Source organism: Aulonocara stuartgranti (genome assembly GCF_965226115.1).
Source record: "Aulonocara stuartgranti genome assembly, chromosome: 13".
Classification (NCBI taxonomy): domain Eukaryota; kingdom Metazoa; phylum Chordata; class Actinopteri; order Cichliformes; family Cichlidae; genus Aulonocara; species Aulonocara stuartgranti.
In genome coordinates, this window is record NC_138949.1 from 11,750,020 (window position 1) to 11,766,105 (window position 16,086).

At 41.3% G+C, this 16,086-nt stretch overlaps 1 protein-coding gene across 3 annotated transcripts in view; it reads left to right on the plus strand.

Annotated features, from left to right (window-relative positions):
* Nucleotides 1–15,039, plus strand: part of egln1a (egl-9 family hypoxia-inducible factor 1a) — a 34,727-nt gene extending 19,688 nt beyond the window's left edge. For 2 of the 3 annotated variants that reach the window (XM_082556594.1, XM_082556593.1), the window contains 3 exons: nt 13,757–13,893; nt 13,982–14,049; nt 14,151–15,039. In XM_082556594.1, the coding sequence (XP_082412720.1) occupies nt 13,757–13,893; nt 13,982–14,049; nt 14,151–14,206 (261 nt within the window). In that variant the 3' untranslated portion in view covers nt 14,207–15,039. Of the gene's footprint in view, nt 1–9,509; nt 10,066–13,756; nt 13,894–13,981; nt 14,050–14,150 lie in introns of those variants that run through there. The other variant, XM_082556592.1, reaches the window with a different exon arrangement.
* Nucleotides 15,040–16,086: the final 1,047 nt, after the last annotated feature.

Sequence of the window (16,086 nt, forward strand, 5' to 3'; positions counted from 1 at the left end):
AGGCTCCTGCCTACAATAGCCGTAATACTCCGACAATCCATCAAGCGGTGCGGGTTCGTAGCTTAGCAAAGTCGTACTAAAACATTTGACTGATTTGCTAACGCCGTGTACCACATAAAGGTCAGTAAACACAACCAGAATTCATACATAAGGCCCACGGGATTATAAGGGGTACTGTCGATTTTCAGAAAAATCAAAGGATTGGTTTTAAGTGTGCCGTATTTTCCAAAAAACATGGTAATAACGACGGCCCTCTAGCATGCTCTACCAAAAATAGTGCTTTGGTGTGTGTCTGACGGACGAAAGCTAAACCAGTTCCACATCACTGAAGTTGCAGCATTTTTACAAACCAATTCTGGTTCATCCGTTTCATTCAACGATCCGCTTTCGTCCTTCTCATTCTGCGTCGTCGCCATGCTTTTTCCGCCATGTGCATATGAAAACAAAGGCACTGCGCATGTGCGTTTTACCCATATTCTATCGTGATATTTCGTTTTCTTATCGTTGCCCATTATACCGGTATTACCGTGAATAGTATGATATGGCCCAGCTCAATATGACATCAACATCAGGAGATGGGTACACTGGTCACAGAGTGAAGGGCATGGTCAAAAAATATTCAGGTAGGTCATGACATTTAAATGAAGCTCAGCTGGTATTAAAGGGGACAAAAGGGTGTGACATGAAACTGCCTCCCACACCATTACACCCCCTCTTTGAATCTGCTGCTGGAGCTCATCTGCTTTAAGGCTGACGTGTTGCGTGTTCAGTGTGATGTAACAGATGTGTGATGTAATGGGTGGTTATTTGAGTTACTCGTTCTGTCAGTTCAACCCAGTCTAGCTGTTCTTCTATGACCTTTGCCATCACAAGGCATTTTTTATTCATTTAACTGGATCATTTTTCCTTCCAGACGTTTCAGTAAAGCCTAAAGTTGTGCATGCAAGTGTAAGTAGATCCTCTTGGCAATATGCATTTAACTGCAATGTGCTTCAAGAGTTTGACGTATTTGTCCTTAGATAAGCAGTTGGGGAGCATACCTTCTAGACAGGTTCCAAGTTTCCATAACAGAAGGCAGCAACTGTAAAGTGGATCACTTTCATGTTTCTTTGAGGAGACGGTGACATGACACCAGTGCTGGGGCAGTATGACCTGTATTTGTATCGCAGTGTTTTTTAGTCTTTTTACAGAAGCAGGCCTTTTATATATTTTCACAGTAAGTTGTTTATCTGTCAGGATTGTGCAGAATAAAAAGCGTTTTACTGTCATAATAAAAACTAAATAAACATAGAGGGTTTTTTCTTTAAATGATTAAATAAAATAAAAAAATCTACTCTTGGGCTATCTTTAAAAAAAATATACATTTGAAAAGGGCTCTAGAGGCAGTTTTCAACATAGACTGTATATAAAAGATGGTCCTATCCACCATACCATAACCTGTTGCATAGTGAAGTCCTGGGTTGAAGCCTCAAACAGCATTTTCACTACTTTTTCAAACAGTCAGGAATAAATGGCAGGTCTGACAGTGAAATCAAGGGACACTGCATTCCCTGCTTTATCTTCCATTCTGACTGTAGTGAGGAACATAAGTTACTAATTGAACTGCATCTTACTGTCACTGTGACCTGAAACTAGCGACTGACCTCAAAGTCATTCACAAAGTGTTTATTGAGGTCGAAGAGCAAAGCAATCATTTTCCTACAACTGAAAGTCTTTGTGCAAGGCACTTGTCATTGGCTGTACTTGTTCAGAACTGGAAGCTGTGTCCAATTTGTACATATAGTAAAAGATTCAGTTCACTGTATTGCCACAGTTTGGCTTACTTTTTAAATGATTGTGGTGTTAATTGTTAATCCATTGTCATATAAAACACCTGTTAATAAAATAATCGTGAATTATTATTTGTCAATCTAATATAGTTTTGTTTTTTTTTGTTTTTTTGTTATAAAGAGGGTGCAGAGATCATACAGTTCCCCTCCCAATATGCTCTAAAATGCATATAATATATTATGTATAATCTCTGGGGAAAACCGTGTTGAGCGTTGTCTCTTCACCGATATAGCGATATTTGAAAAGATCATATTATGCATGAAATTAGGACTGGTATACCGGATGTGCGGCTATATCTGCTAGCATTACAAGTCACATGAGTAAACAAGAGGCTGACGTCCACACTTCCTTACATAGTTGACCTCCAGACCTGTATATGAAAATGACATAATTACAGGAAACTCTGTGCTGCTTTGAGATGCGAGTTTGCGGCAGGTCATGCATGAGTCTGTGTTCTCGCTGTGATTTCTTTCTAAACATCTATCACTGAGCGAGCAGTGAGGTGAGTGGAATGTGAGAGGAGACAAAATACACAGCCGAGTTAACAGTACTTTTACATTTAATTGCAAATACTGATACTGTGATCGACCCTTTTGCTGGTCACTTATGTACTGCTTTCAGCTGCTGCCTTATTCATCACAGGTCTCCACATACAACCCTCAGACCCTCAAAGGGATTCCTGGTTGTTTTAGCATGTTGCTGTTGTTCATCTGCATTAATGCAGTTTCTGTGATGGTCAGGATGATTTACTTTGATTTGTGATAACAGTAGGTACTTCTTTTTTTTTAGTTTATCAGATGTCACTACACCTTATTCAAAGCAGCAGTCTCCTGAATCTGACTTGCACCATTTACATTGTATTATCTGTTCTCTGAGCACTTCCTCCGCAGAATTGCCTGTTTTCTTATCTATATAGTAAATCTTTTCCTGTTAATGCGTATATCAGTCATGAGGTAGGTTGTACTGCTTTTTTTTATGCGCATGCTTTAGTTGTTACAGCAAGCCATGTGCTAGATTCCTGTTGGACATGTGAATAATTACAATCTGGCCTCTGATTGGCTATTAGTAGGCTTATAGAATGTGGTTGCCTGGATACCGGGGCCTCACTATGAGAGAGTGACATGGCTTTGGAATGTTCAGGTTCAGTTGTTCCAGTTATTTACCCCCCAAATTTATGTCTCTTCAGCCGCCACGCCTTCTGTATAAAATCACTTTGAGACTTTAACATGTAGATGTCCATCTATCTGCAATGCAGTAAATAAAATGTTGATTTAATATTATACACTCATTTACCACACAGGCAAGCAAATGTAAGAGAAAGGAAATGACTCAGCCGCTTTACTGCATATACGAAGTGCAAAGTATGCTTAAAGGTTTAACCTACAACCCATATATTTTTCCCTCCTTTTGGAGTCACTTTAAACATCAAGCTAAAGTACTTTGCGACTGTAGGGAAAGGAAAAGCTGCCTTTCAGAAACCTCAGCATTTTAGTGTCTGCCAAGGTGAGTTGAGAGGAAAGCAAAACGACAAAATATGATCACTGAGAAACAAGGAGCCTTACGAACAATAATAAGGTTAAATTCATGTGTTGTAAGATTTGTTAAAATGGAAAGTAAAGGGGCCTAATCTTTAAAATATAGACGAGCTGGGCTGGTTCCACAGTAGAGGAACGTGATGGCCAAAGGTTCTGCCTCCAGTTTTATTTTTGGAAACTCTCTGAACCACAAGTCTGCACTCTGACAATTGTGTACTCTATTGGAATAATGTGAAAATGCCAGGCCTTAAAAATGCGATGCAGCTTTGTATGCACTGAGAAGAGTTTTAATACCGTTTCTCGATTTAAAGGGAGCTTATGAAGGGAAGCTTTTATGAGAAAATGTGTTCTTTTTGTTCTGGTTGCTCTCAGTACTGTGTTTTTGTTTTTGTTTTTTTTATGGGAAGGTGAATTAAAGGCTTTTCAGAGAGAGAGGCATGCAGACATCCTAAAAACATGAAAATATAAAAGTTCAATTAGGAAGTAACAATGCACCAACAGTTTTTTTTCACTGTCTTGTGACAGGATGTTCCGTTTTGTTGACAATGCTGCACAGTCGTCGAGACTGTTACGTATGAGACAAAGAATATATTCTTGTCAAAAATGACTCCCGAGATTTCTCGTAGTAGCAATAAAGGCCAAGGTAACATCACCGAATACACATGTTAAGACTGTGTTTCCCTGAGGTTTTTGGCCAATATACTTAGTTGGCTTTAGAAAAAGAAAATTACAGGTCATCGAATTCGTTGTGCCTTCAGATGTTTTTGTAGTTTAACCAACTGATGTGTGTGTTCTGGTTGTGTGTTTGAGTCTCATCTGCATGGAAATAGAGATTTATGCACTGTTTCTTTGTAACATTCCCTAAGGAAGCACGTTTAAGGTAGAAAGTATCTATCCCTAACACAGAACCCTGTGGAACTCCATGGCTACATACAGGAAAGAATCATCTCAGACATAAAAACATGGGGAACTTGAATTATCATGTTAAAAACCTGTGCTGTGTCAGTTTATCTAGTAGGACAAGTATAGAGATGAGTACAGTAGTCTGAGATTGTGACAAGATTGTTGGTGGCATTTGCCGTTTCTGTGATAAATCCTGACCTAGACAGACTTTAATGATACAGCTGTGAGAAAGATGTGATGTTCAAAATGGTCACCATTTTATTTTTAAAGATATGAAGAGTCATGTGATCATTGGTGGTGTCAGTCTGGCTACAGTGCTGGGTTTTTTTCCAGTCAGCAATGAGCAATATGCAATTCTGCCATTACTAAAGGCATATTTTTCAATGTTGTGATACTTTGGGTGAAATTCTTCCACATTAGTAAAACTCCCACCTCCCATGCAGCTGTATCGCAGCTGTATGAAGTATTTATATTTTGCACGACTAGCTGCTATTTTTTTAAAAGTTAATATGCTGTAAATTAGTAAGAAGTATGAAGTGTCCATACATGCTTTTTCTAGTATAATTATTTTACTCAGGGTTCCAGGGGATTTTATCTTCCTCCAGCCTACAGTGGGTGAGTGGCGAGGACCGGTCCTGCGTGCGTTAACACCCACGCTTGTAGTCGCCACTCCTATCATTCCTGTGAGCATGTTGCAGTAATCACCGCCACCATCACCAATACTAAAGCTAAAGTTATGAGCCCTGATTTACAGTAAATGTTATTTTAAATGATAAACATTCATACTGGTATCAGTGCAAGGTGCTGTCAGGTTTGGTGAGATTTTATTTGTTTAACTTGGACAGGGTGTAAAAACATCACGTCCCTACCACAGTTTCCAGCACCTACTCAAAAAAAAAAAAAGTGTCTCATCAGCAATCTCAGTATTAGTAATTTCATAACTCTGTCATTGATGGGACGCTTCCTTTTATGAAGAAAGTTAACAGACTATTAATACTGAGAAAATTCTGGTAATGTGATCGCTGACTTTGAAATAATTTAAAGCTCAGCCGTCTGTTAAAGCAATCTGTACAGTCCACCCCAGTGTGTGACTCAAGCTGCGTGTGTGTGTGTGTGTGTGTGTGTGTGTGTGTGTATTTATAATATATTTATTAGGGTTGCAACAATACACAAAATTCACGGTTCGGTTCGATACTTTAGTGTTATGGTTCGATATTTTTTCGATACAAAAAAATGTTCATGGTTTTTTAATTTGTCATTTATTAAAATTATAAATATATATTTTAACTCAAAAGTACAGTTTTTAAATTTAATGTTGCTGAAACAAAAGTACCACCCAGCACGCCCCTGCGGGCGGTTTATCCTTCAAGCTCGGGTCCTCTACCAGAGGCCTGGGAGCTTGAGGGTCCTGCGCAGTATCTTAGCTGTTCCCAGGACTGCACTCTTCTGGACAGAGATCTCCGATGTTGTTCCCGGGATCTGCTGGAGCCACTCGCCTAGCTTGGGAGTCACCGCACCTAGTGCTCCGATTACCACGGGGACCACCGTTACCTTCACCCTCCACATCCTCTCGAGCTCTTCTCTGAGCCCTTGGTATTTCTCCAGCTTCTCGTGTTCCTTCTTCCTGATATTGCTGTCATTCGGAACCGCTACATCGATCACTACGGCCGTCTTCTTCTGTTTGTCTACCACCACTATGTCCGGTTGGTTAGCCACCACCATTTTGTCCGTCTGTATCTGGAAGTCCCACAGGATCTTAGCTCGGTCATTCTCCACCACCCTTGAGGGCATCTCCCATTTTGACCTCGGGACTTCCAGGTTATACTCCGCACAGATGTTCCTGTACACTATGCCGGCCACTTGGCCATGGCGTTATATATGGTTCGATACTTTGGTGTCACGGTTCGATATTTTTTCGATACAAAAAAATGTTCATACCTTTTTTAATTTGTCATTTATTAAAATTATAAATATATATTTTAACTCAAAAGTACAGTTTTTAAATTTAATGTTGCTGAAACAAAAGTAATTAAAAAAATAAATATATCTCAGGGCTCTCAAAATTTCAAAATCCCTGGTAGCCCTTTGGGCAGGGACTCTTCAGTTTTTGGTTGCCCAAAATAAATTTAAGTAGCCCGAATAAAAAAGAGAGCAATTTTTTGATTGATGTTTTGTTTCCTGTTTTGTTTCCTTTACAATATTATACATTAAAGTTTAATATTGTAAAGGAAACAAAACATTAATCAAAAAATTGTTGAAAAACAAATTACAACATTGTATAAAAATTGCAATCATCAACTCAAATACTTGGTTCTAATTGAACAGAAATTTCTATGAACTTGTAAGAACTGTGTAGGACATGAATCCATCTGTGTCAGATCCTGAATTTGAAATTTCCGCTGAAGTCACGGGTAAGAGACAAGTGGAACCAAGATCTGGCCATTTGCTTTTTGAAGTTTGCAAAGACTGCTACATTTTGCCAGTGGTAGTTCACTCTTTGCAACATAGTACGCTGTTCTAAACAGATTTTTCAGGTTTATTTTTAGTATGTTATTTGCAATTGGTGTTTGTTCTGGGAAAGATATTGCAGACTGAGCAATAATGCGTTTCTTGCATTTCTCATGGGTTCTAATGGGGGCCTTTCTTAAAATGACTGGTCCCAGTAACAAAGGCGCTTGTCGACTCAGAAATCGAGAGAAAACCAACAACACACCTGGCAGAACATCATGTTATTTACACGGGTGCACATAAGTGGTCCGCATGTCGGCATTCGCTGTCAAAATAAAAGACGCGCACCAGATAAGAAGTTGCAACGCGCGTTTGCGTCCATATAAAAAGCACTGTTTTTGTGCGCTAGAGTGGGATTTTCACGGCACATTCCGCACCACATCTCTGTGCGTTCATCATTTGTTTGAAGCCAGCTCACCTCCTGCAACCACTTTTCCGAGAATACGTGCTTCTTTTGTGGTTCGGACTCCTTCTGACATTTGTTTGGAGGTGGAGGAACATCACAGTAATTGCTTAAAGGAGCTTCTTCGACATCTTTAAGAGTTCTAAACAAATGTCTGTCCTCCTCCAGAAAATCTTATGTATGCAAACACGCGTTGCAACTTCTTATCTTGTGCCCGTTTTTTGTTTTGTTTTGTTTTTTGACAGCGGATGCGCACCTGCGGACCACTTATGTGCAGCCCTGGTTATATAGCTCGTCATATTGCAGCCACAGAAATTCTTTTGTCCATGAAACCATAAAGCTGCACTTTCTTTTTGCCTTATAGTCTGATTTGTCATAACTTTCACCCATAATCTTCACCCTGACACATACACATAACGGTCAGCGATTCCCTGCGCGATCAACCTCTCATATGTTTAAGCTTGCTGCGGGAGATTTCACTTGTCATGTTTGCATAGTAAGCTAACGATTGATAAGACGATGTCAGAGGAATTGGTGCACAAATTATCATCACTCACCAATCAGTACTGTCGCTCTCTATACACAGTTCGCGCGATTGCAAAGTGAAAGCAAAAAACAAGCGCAAATTCAAACGCGATTTCAATATGTCACATTGACAGTGGCTCATCGATGCCAATGACATAATTACCCAGCTACATTTCCGAAAGAATGCAAAAGCATTGACATATATTTTTCCTTCCTACAATAGCCCGACTGGAAAGATCGCTAGCCCCGGGACGTCGGGCTAGCGATTTTGCGAGCCCTGTATCTGATTGAGGAATCACTCATCTTTGGAAAAGAGAGTTTATTACAGAGAAATGACTCTTTCCAAAATAAAAGCTATACTATACGCTTCTTCTGGGCTATATTCTCAGCAGCATATCCGGTTGTTCAGTCTGACGTCACTAGCCGTGTCTGGGTCTAAACTCCGCTGCAAGTCCATATATCAAACGATCACTGTGGCATTACTGAGAGTTGAAAAACTGTCTAAAGTCTTTCATCTTTAGTAAAATGATCAGCGTTCTGCTCTACCAGGTGTAACAATTGAGTTTAACATCCAGGCATCCATGAAAACGGAATTTATGACATTTAACGGCGTTAGAAGTTAGCAGGGAGTTAGCTCGCTAGCTTCTATCTAAATACAATATAGCATGTCCTGACTGCGGGGTTTTGGAAACAAATTCAAACGTACAGCTCTGTTATCACTTCCAGCATAAATGAAGACAGAAAACTAAACAGCAGTGAAGTTTGTAGGGTTACTGAAGTTGGGCTAGCTGGTATATAATGATGTGCTACGTGACCGCTAGCGACACAGCTATGCTAGCATAATATAGGGCTTTGGAGTTGACGTCACGCCGCAATGCATTGTGGGAGCGCGGCACCATTTTCGGGGTCTACGAATCAAATCAAACACACTGTGTTGGAACAACGATTACAAGATGCTTAAAAGCAGCTCAAACGAGAATGGACTGTATAGAGACCGATTGCGTCCAGAGGCGAAGCGGCGGTACTTGCAGAAAATAGCGTGCATTGGAAATGTGGACCCGTATGAAATACGGCCGTGGAGTAGAAACCCTGAAGACCAACCGCTATTGACGTAGCCTGACATATTTCATACCTTATCTGTGGAATCAGCGCGTAAAAGTCGTCATTCAAACAAAGGTAAGTCAGCTCGAGTACTGCGTGTGAAATGCGTTTGATTTCCCTGCAAACATTCACATTAGTGCAGCATAAATTCATTCATGAGGGGAAATTACAGTGAGAACATGTGGAGGCTGTTAGAGGGATAACATAGTGAGTTCAGTGCATTGATGTGACATTGTCCTGAAGGATTGTTATTCTTTATGGTTAAAGAAATTGCAATGATTTATTAATGTTTATTATAAATAATCCTAATTACACATCTTGCTTCCATATTTGTATCCTGTGTCACTAAAAATACATTTTATTTTAATTTTATACATTGATTAATGACCTGCAGAATCTCCTTATCATATTAAGTGATTCATAATTGTCACTTTATGCTTTCTCCATCTCTAAAGTGATGACATCCTTGCATTACATGCTTTAGGTTCATTTTCTGCAGGCAGGTTTCTGACAGAGAACAGACAGATTTACACTATAACCTGCAGCGTTCTATAGATGGACACATAAAGAAATGCATAATTACATGTATGTGCTAACTTTCTAAACACTTTGTTACATTTATGATAAAGTAGATAAAACACATTTACGTCGGCCTTGGCTCATAGTTCTTGTCTTTAAATGAACTTTGTCTGTGTGTGTTTCAGGTGCTGCTCTCTCAAAGACTGAATGAACCAGCATCGCAGCCATGGGTCACTGTGAGCATCACAGGGAAGGTTGAAGTCGCCCACTGCAGCTGTAAGGCCGGAGTCGCAGAGACCTGCACCCACGTCGCTGCTCTTCTGTCTAAAGTAGACGAAACAGTGTTGATCCGTGGCACAAGGACTGTTACAGATGAACCTGCATACTGGGTTTTGCTGGGTAATGTGACCAAGATACAGCCAGAGGTTGGCCATAAGATAGACTTCTCCTCTTCAGCTGCCCAAAAAAAGGCTCTTGATCAAAACATAAACAGACCATCTGTAGTGACAGGTAAAAGGAGCCGTCCTCAAAAAAGAAATCCCACCTGCTACTGTGGAGGAGTTGTCACTGCTATTGGATACTTTGCTGGAACACAGTAAAGCTGTGGGTTGTGACCCATAATGTTTTATCTAGGGGTCTAGATTTATGCCTGTAGTGCACTGCTGTGTAAATAATTTGCATTTACTGAATATGTACTGACTGAGTCCCACTGTTCAAAAGTTGAATAAAGAAACAAAATAATTTTGCCTTTTTTTTTTTATTAAAACCACTTTATAGAGCATCACATCAGTAACAGTGTAAAATCCATATCATTTACAGTTTACAAATGACAAAATGTTTACACCAAATCATGAGTGTTTACATGATATCACCCACTACTAACGTTACTTTATTTACTGTATCTTTTGAAAAAATAACAGCACAAGACTTAAGAATATTTAACAGGAGCAGGTTTCATTTTTCCCTGGTTTTACTACCACACTGTTCACTAAACGCAGCAAACCTTCACCATCTTATCCAGGAGGGTCACCTCTTCACCCTCACATGGAAGAAGTAATTTGATTGGCATGGTGGTATGTTTGAAGCAGGTCCCTTGTGTAGCGCTGGAACTCAGTCACGATGTTTCATCCATTTCATAGGCTGGTTTGCTGCAATAATGCCAAATAATTAGCAACTCTATAAATAGAAGGTAGTTCTGCAAAATCACTCAGTAGGATGTTTGTTCTAATTTGCTATGACCTCAGAGCGCATCGAAAATGAAACTAATAGGCTATAAAGAGTGATATGAACATATTTAGAACTTACCAGAATGAAAATGTCTGGAGCACCAACAGATATTTGGAGATGGAAGAGAACTGCACGTCAGCTCGTCTCACAGCTGCTATCCAGGCTGGACGCCTTCGTTTGCTAACATCGATACACGAGCTGCTTCCGGGTTGGGAAAGAATGAAAAGATAAACCATTTTCAACCTTATTCTCTTGCCGGTCGTGCGATCGAACATTGCAGCCGACCACACAGCAAATACGAACCGTGGCTGTTGTGTGTGCTCCCTTTTCACTTGCGCTAGACCCCCAAAATGGCGGATCGGGCCAAAATCCTTTCCACGCCCACCCCCGTGACATCACGCTCCAAAGCCCTATAAACAAGCTAACTTTTTTTCCACTCGATAAAAGTTAACGTGAGTGTTCTCGGTGGTCAGGAACAAATGTAATCGCATGGCAGGATGCTGTAAAAGGACCAAACTTCAGCCAGGAGAACAACTGAGATAATCCATCCATAATACCAGGTTAGTCATTCATATACTGCTGCATGGGCTGGGCTGTAGTTACATCCTACGGTTTTAAAAACTGAGCTTAAATAAACGATTAGTGGTAATAAAAGCCGAGGGAGGTCAACAGGGATCACTGACTGTTTTAGGAGCTTTTTGAGATCAAATAGAAGAAAATACATAACATTAAACATGTTAACAACACAAAAGCCATATTAAACGCAGACTACTTTAGACCCGGAAGTAGGATTCGTCGCGTCATCACTGAACAACCGGATTGTAGCGGGTCAGGGCTGTTCGGGGTTCTGTTTGTACAGTTATATTTTGTTTATGTTGCCATAGTGACGGGTGACGCCCTCTCGCTGCGACGGTGTGTCCTTCCGGGGTCAGAGGGCGCCCCGTGTGTTGTTGTTGTTGCTGTGCGGTTGCCGCGCTGAGCAGTTATCTAGCGGCAGTGTTCTTCTGCAGATGTCAATAAACGGCTGTGCTCCCTGGCTAGCTCACGGGAAGCAAGACCAAACGACACCTCCGTCTCCTCGTTGTCTGAGCTCGCCACATTGGTGTCAGAAGTGGGATGATGGTGGCACTCCATGTTCTGACCCGAGTGACTTTCCCCCGCCGGTCGTGACCGACCGGTGCGCCAAAAGAAGGCACCCGGACATTTGCAGGACTTTGTGTGGGGTAATGGGGTCGTCGGGGACGACTGACCCCTTAGGTGGGGACTATGTAGCGGGTCAGGGCTGTTCGGGGTTCTGTTTGTACAGTTATGTTTTGTTTATGTTGCCATAGTGACGGGTGACGCCCTCTCGCTGCGACGGTGTGTCCTTCCGGGGTCAGAAGGCGCTCTGTGCGTTGTTGTTGTTGCTGTGCGGTTGTCGCGCTGAGCAGTTAGCTAGCGGCAGTGTTTTTCTGCAGATGTCAATAAACGGCTGTGCTCCTTGGCTAGCTCACGGGAAGCAAGACCAAACGACACCTCCGTCTCCACCTTGTCTGAGCTCGCCACAATATTAAACATATCAGGTCCCCATAAGGAGAATCATGTGCTAACGGCTGTCTAAATGACTCGGGTAAAGTTTGTAGCATGCATGCTTGTTGTTTTTGTCTGCTTCCACTTGTCTTTGCACTAGGATGATGTCGGTGTAACCGTGTAGTCATATTCGTTGTGTTCCCACTAGTGCTGTCAACGTTAATCTCGTTGAAATGACGTTAACGCCACAACACGGCAAATCTCCGTGCGTGGGGCTAGACGGCCAACACATTAATGAGCTAACTGCGTTAACATACTAGTTCCCACCCATGTAATTGAGCATTGCGTGGCACATCCAACATACTGTTTTACTTTAGTCCATGACGCGCTTACCTTCAGGGTCATATGTCACATGAAAACCAAAATAATTCCAAACGCCAGATCTGAACTATTGAGCATAAGGACAATAGTTTGTGGCAATCTGTTGATGTAATTAGCTGTAATCAATAATAAAGAGTTGCACTGGTGATCCAGAGCACAGCTAACTATTGAATATTAATTCCAATCATGTCTTGGGCTTTTTTTCTACTTACATGACTTTACTGACTGGCTGAACTACAGGATGGACTCCAACCCTGATTCTGTATTTGAGGATAGCCTAAGAGTCTATAGCCATGCTAGCATTTGCTGCATTCAGCATGTTCAGTTCAGCTCCATGTGGGTCAGGAGGTCGTGCCCTTTAGGCAAAGGGTAATCCTGGTTGGGTTAATCCATACAACCTCATCTGCAGGCCTGCATAATAATGGTCAGGCCAGGTGGCTGCCCCTCCCTGAGCCTGGTTCTGAAAGTACTTCCTGTTAAACTGGAGATTTTCCTTCCCACTTTCGCCAATTAGGGTGTCATGGACGTTGACGGATTGTTGTGGTTTTCTCTCCATTATTGTAGGGTCTTTACCTTAGAATATAAAGTGCGTTGAAGCAACTGTTGCTGTGGTTTGGCGCTGTATAGATAGAATTAAATTAAAATCACATACATGGAGTTAAACTGCTGTTAAAATGAGTGGTCCCTGAGCTCGTTGACTCAAATTGCAGGGGAAAACCATTTCTCTCATCTTCTTTGTCGCTATTGTGCTTTATTTAGTTTGGTCACACCATTGGCATTCCCCCTCATTCACTGTACATGGGAATAGCATTACATTAGGGTGTGAGCCTTTATACTGTGCCAGTTTGCGTGTGAAGAGAGGGCTATCATATCAGCTGTGTGAGAGTTTAAGCGGCACGCTTGCAGCAATCTGCTTTTTCACTCCCCAGCTCCTTTATCCAGCCACAGCAGTTTTCCTGTGGGTTATTCTTCCTATCCCTCCACAGGAAAGCCGTCCCCCGCTGCTGCTTCCTATCCTGAGCTTTCCTCCTTGCCCTTGGAGTTGGACAGCCCTTTTCCTTCGACACTATCGTTCCACGTTGATAACTTAAGAAGCTTTTAAGTGTCTGTTTTATGAGTAGTACATGTGTTTATTGTGGGTGCCTCCTGTCTCTGAATAGTTACCTGTCAGCGATGAAGATTAAGTCCAGAGATGTGATCACTGCAGAAGCTTCACATATGTTTGCTTCCTACGGTCTCGCTTTACCTTCCTGCTATTGCTTTGTCCTGATTTGTATACATAATGGGGTTGTTTATTCGTGTTCTGCTCTTCCAGGAACATGGAGGCCTTCTTCGAATCTTCCCAGAGGGAAAGGCCCAGTTTGCCGACATAGAGCCAAAATTTGACCGTCTGCTTTTGTTCTGGTCGGACAGACGGAACCCTCACGAGGTTCAGCCCGCTTACGCCACAAGGTCAGTGTCTAAGTGTGTCCGCTGCACATGCTCAGACAGTCTCGTTCTCTTTTACGGGAGGCTCACTGCTCCCGTTCCATCTTCACAGGTATGCCATCACTGTGTGGTATTTTGACGCAGACGAGCGAGCCAGAGCTAAAGAAAAGTACTTAACAGGTAGGATTTAGCGTATCAACTGCACAGTCTTTGCTTCTGGGTATCAACCCCTTTGTGATGTCTTACGTCATCTCTTGTGTGTTTGTTTCCCTTGCGTGCAGGTGCGGGGGATAAAGGAGTAAAAGTTGATCTCAACAAATCGTCAGATCCCAGCTAGTGGGATGCACAGTTCCCCTGCAAACAGCCATTAAGTGCTCTGTCCTAAGAATGTGGCCTATAGTGAGCGTGCGAGTGTGTGTTTTAACTGCCATACAGCAGACTTTAGTATGAGTGGGTGGAAGATCTGTGCTTATGGAGAGAGAAAAAACAGACAAAAATCTGGTGATTTCTGTTCATTTTCAGCCAACCTCTGCGACCCAGCGGAACTTGAATGTCATAACATTGTACTGAAAGGGATAGTATGTTGTTTTTGCTCTATTTTCTTTCACCTCTGGTGAAGGAAGCTTATGTTACAACTGACATTTTCAGCCATTTGCTTTGAACAGGTATTAAGCTCAGAGCAAGTCTTCATCTTTTTTTTTCTTTTTTTTGCTGTTTATTTTTTAAAGGTACAGTGTTCTGCAAATTTGTCATGTGTTATGCTTTTCACAATGAATCAGCTGTTATAATAAGCTACTGTATGTGCTTATGTTTGCAGTCATTTCAGAAATGATCTAAAATTCAGATTCCCGTCAGAACGTCTTAGTTTAAGTTCTTCTGCAGCGCAGTAGATGCTAATGGAGGATACATGAACTCGCGCTGACTGATCATTTGTATTTTCAGCGTTGCAATGTGAATATGCGCAGAAATGCATCTTAAGGCTACCTGAAACGTGATTTCTGAGTCAGTTTATTTACGCATACCAACCTTCCACACGCTGCATGAGCAAATATTTTTAAAGCGTGTCTAATTTGTTTTAATCCAGTATGTCTGGACTAAGCAGTATTTGAACTCTCTAAGCAAGGTGCAAGCCCCCCCCCCCCCCCCAAAAAAAAAACTTTTTTTTTAAAAGGCATGAACTGTGTTGCTAAAAGCACTTTTCAGATTTGGTTTTATTGCAAATCGTCATCTTCCGATGTCAAACAGTCTTATGCAGTTTTTCCTCACATTATTCAGGCTTAACATGAATTATCGGACTCAACATCAAGTTTGCAAGACACATGCTTAGACAGTATCCTTGAAAAGGACTCTGTTTTTATGTGCAGTCCTGGTTGCACCATATACAGTACAAAGATCTGTGCTGCTCCCTGCAGGAAACTTGCTGTACTGCATCTTTTTTTGTTTGTTTGTTTGTTTGGAAGTTTTTTGTCCGTAGATGCGTTGCTGGCTTCAAATTGAAATGAGCATCTATTTTTGGAAATAAAAATAAAAATTTCTCAGTTTCAACAATTGATATGCTGTCTTTGTGCTCTTTTTGGTTTTTAGTTATTTTACGCAGTTACGTTCTAGAGAAGAGCTGACGTGTCTGTGCTCAGAAGTGCTCTCCTTTTCATCACAGCTCAATGGGAAAATGTGTCAGGGCTGCAGAAGCTGTTATTAGTCACGGAGCATGATCATTATGTAACAGTCGTCATGGGTTCACCTAAACCTATTTGTGTTATGTAGGGTTTGAAGATTTGCCATGAGTAAAGGTGACACAGCTAAAATTTGTGATATTGGAGTTGCAGTTTAAAAGGACAGAAATTAAAATGCTCCATCGCATTAAGTACAGATAGATTAGATTTGAATAGTAGTAACTGGCTTTTTTTCCATTGTGAAACCCACAACTGCACGCTGCCAAATTTCAGAGGCAGTGAAGCAACCACAAACTAACATCTGCGCCATCATCTTGTCATGGGGGAAATGAGGTTATTCTTCTAGCAAGCTCTATTTGGTTTTCATCAATGTGGTTATCTCAGCTATCCAGTTTTTTCTAGTCATCTGCAGATGCTGCGCTGAAATCTCATTTACTGTAGGACAATTTGACACAATGTTGAGGTTCTTTTAAATCACCTGCCAGACACAGTTTCTATTCACTCTTTAGTCTTTGGAGAAGGCTTCAGATCTTTGAAGATGACC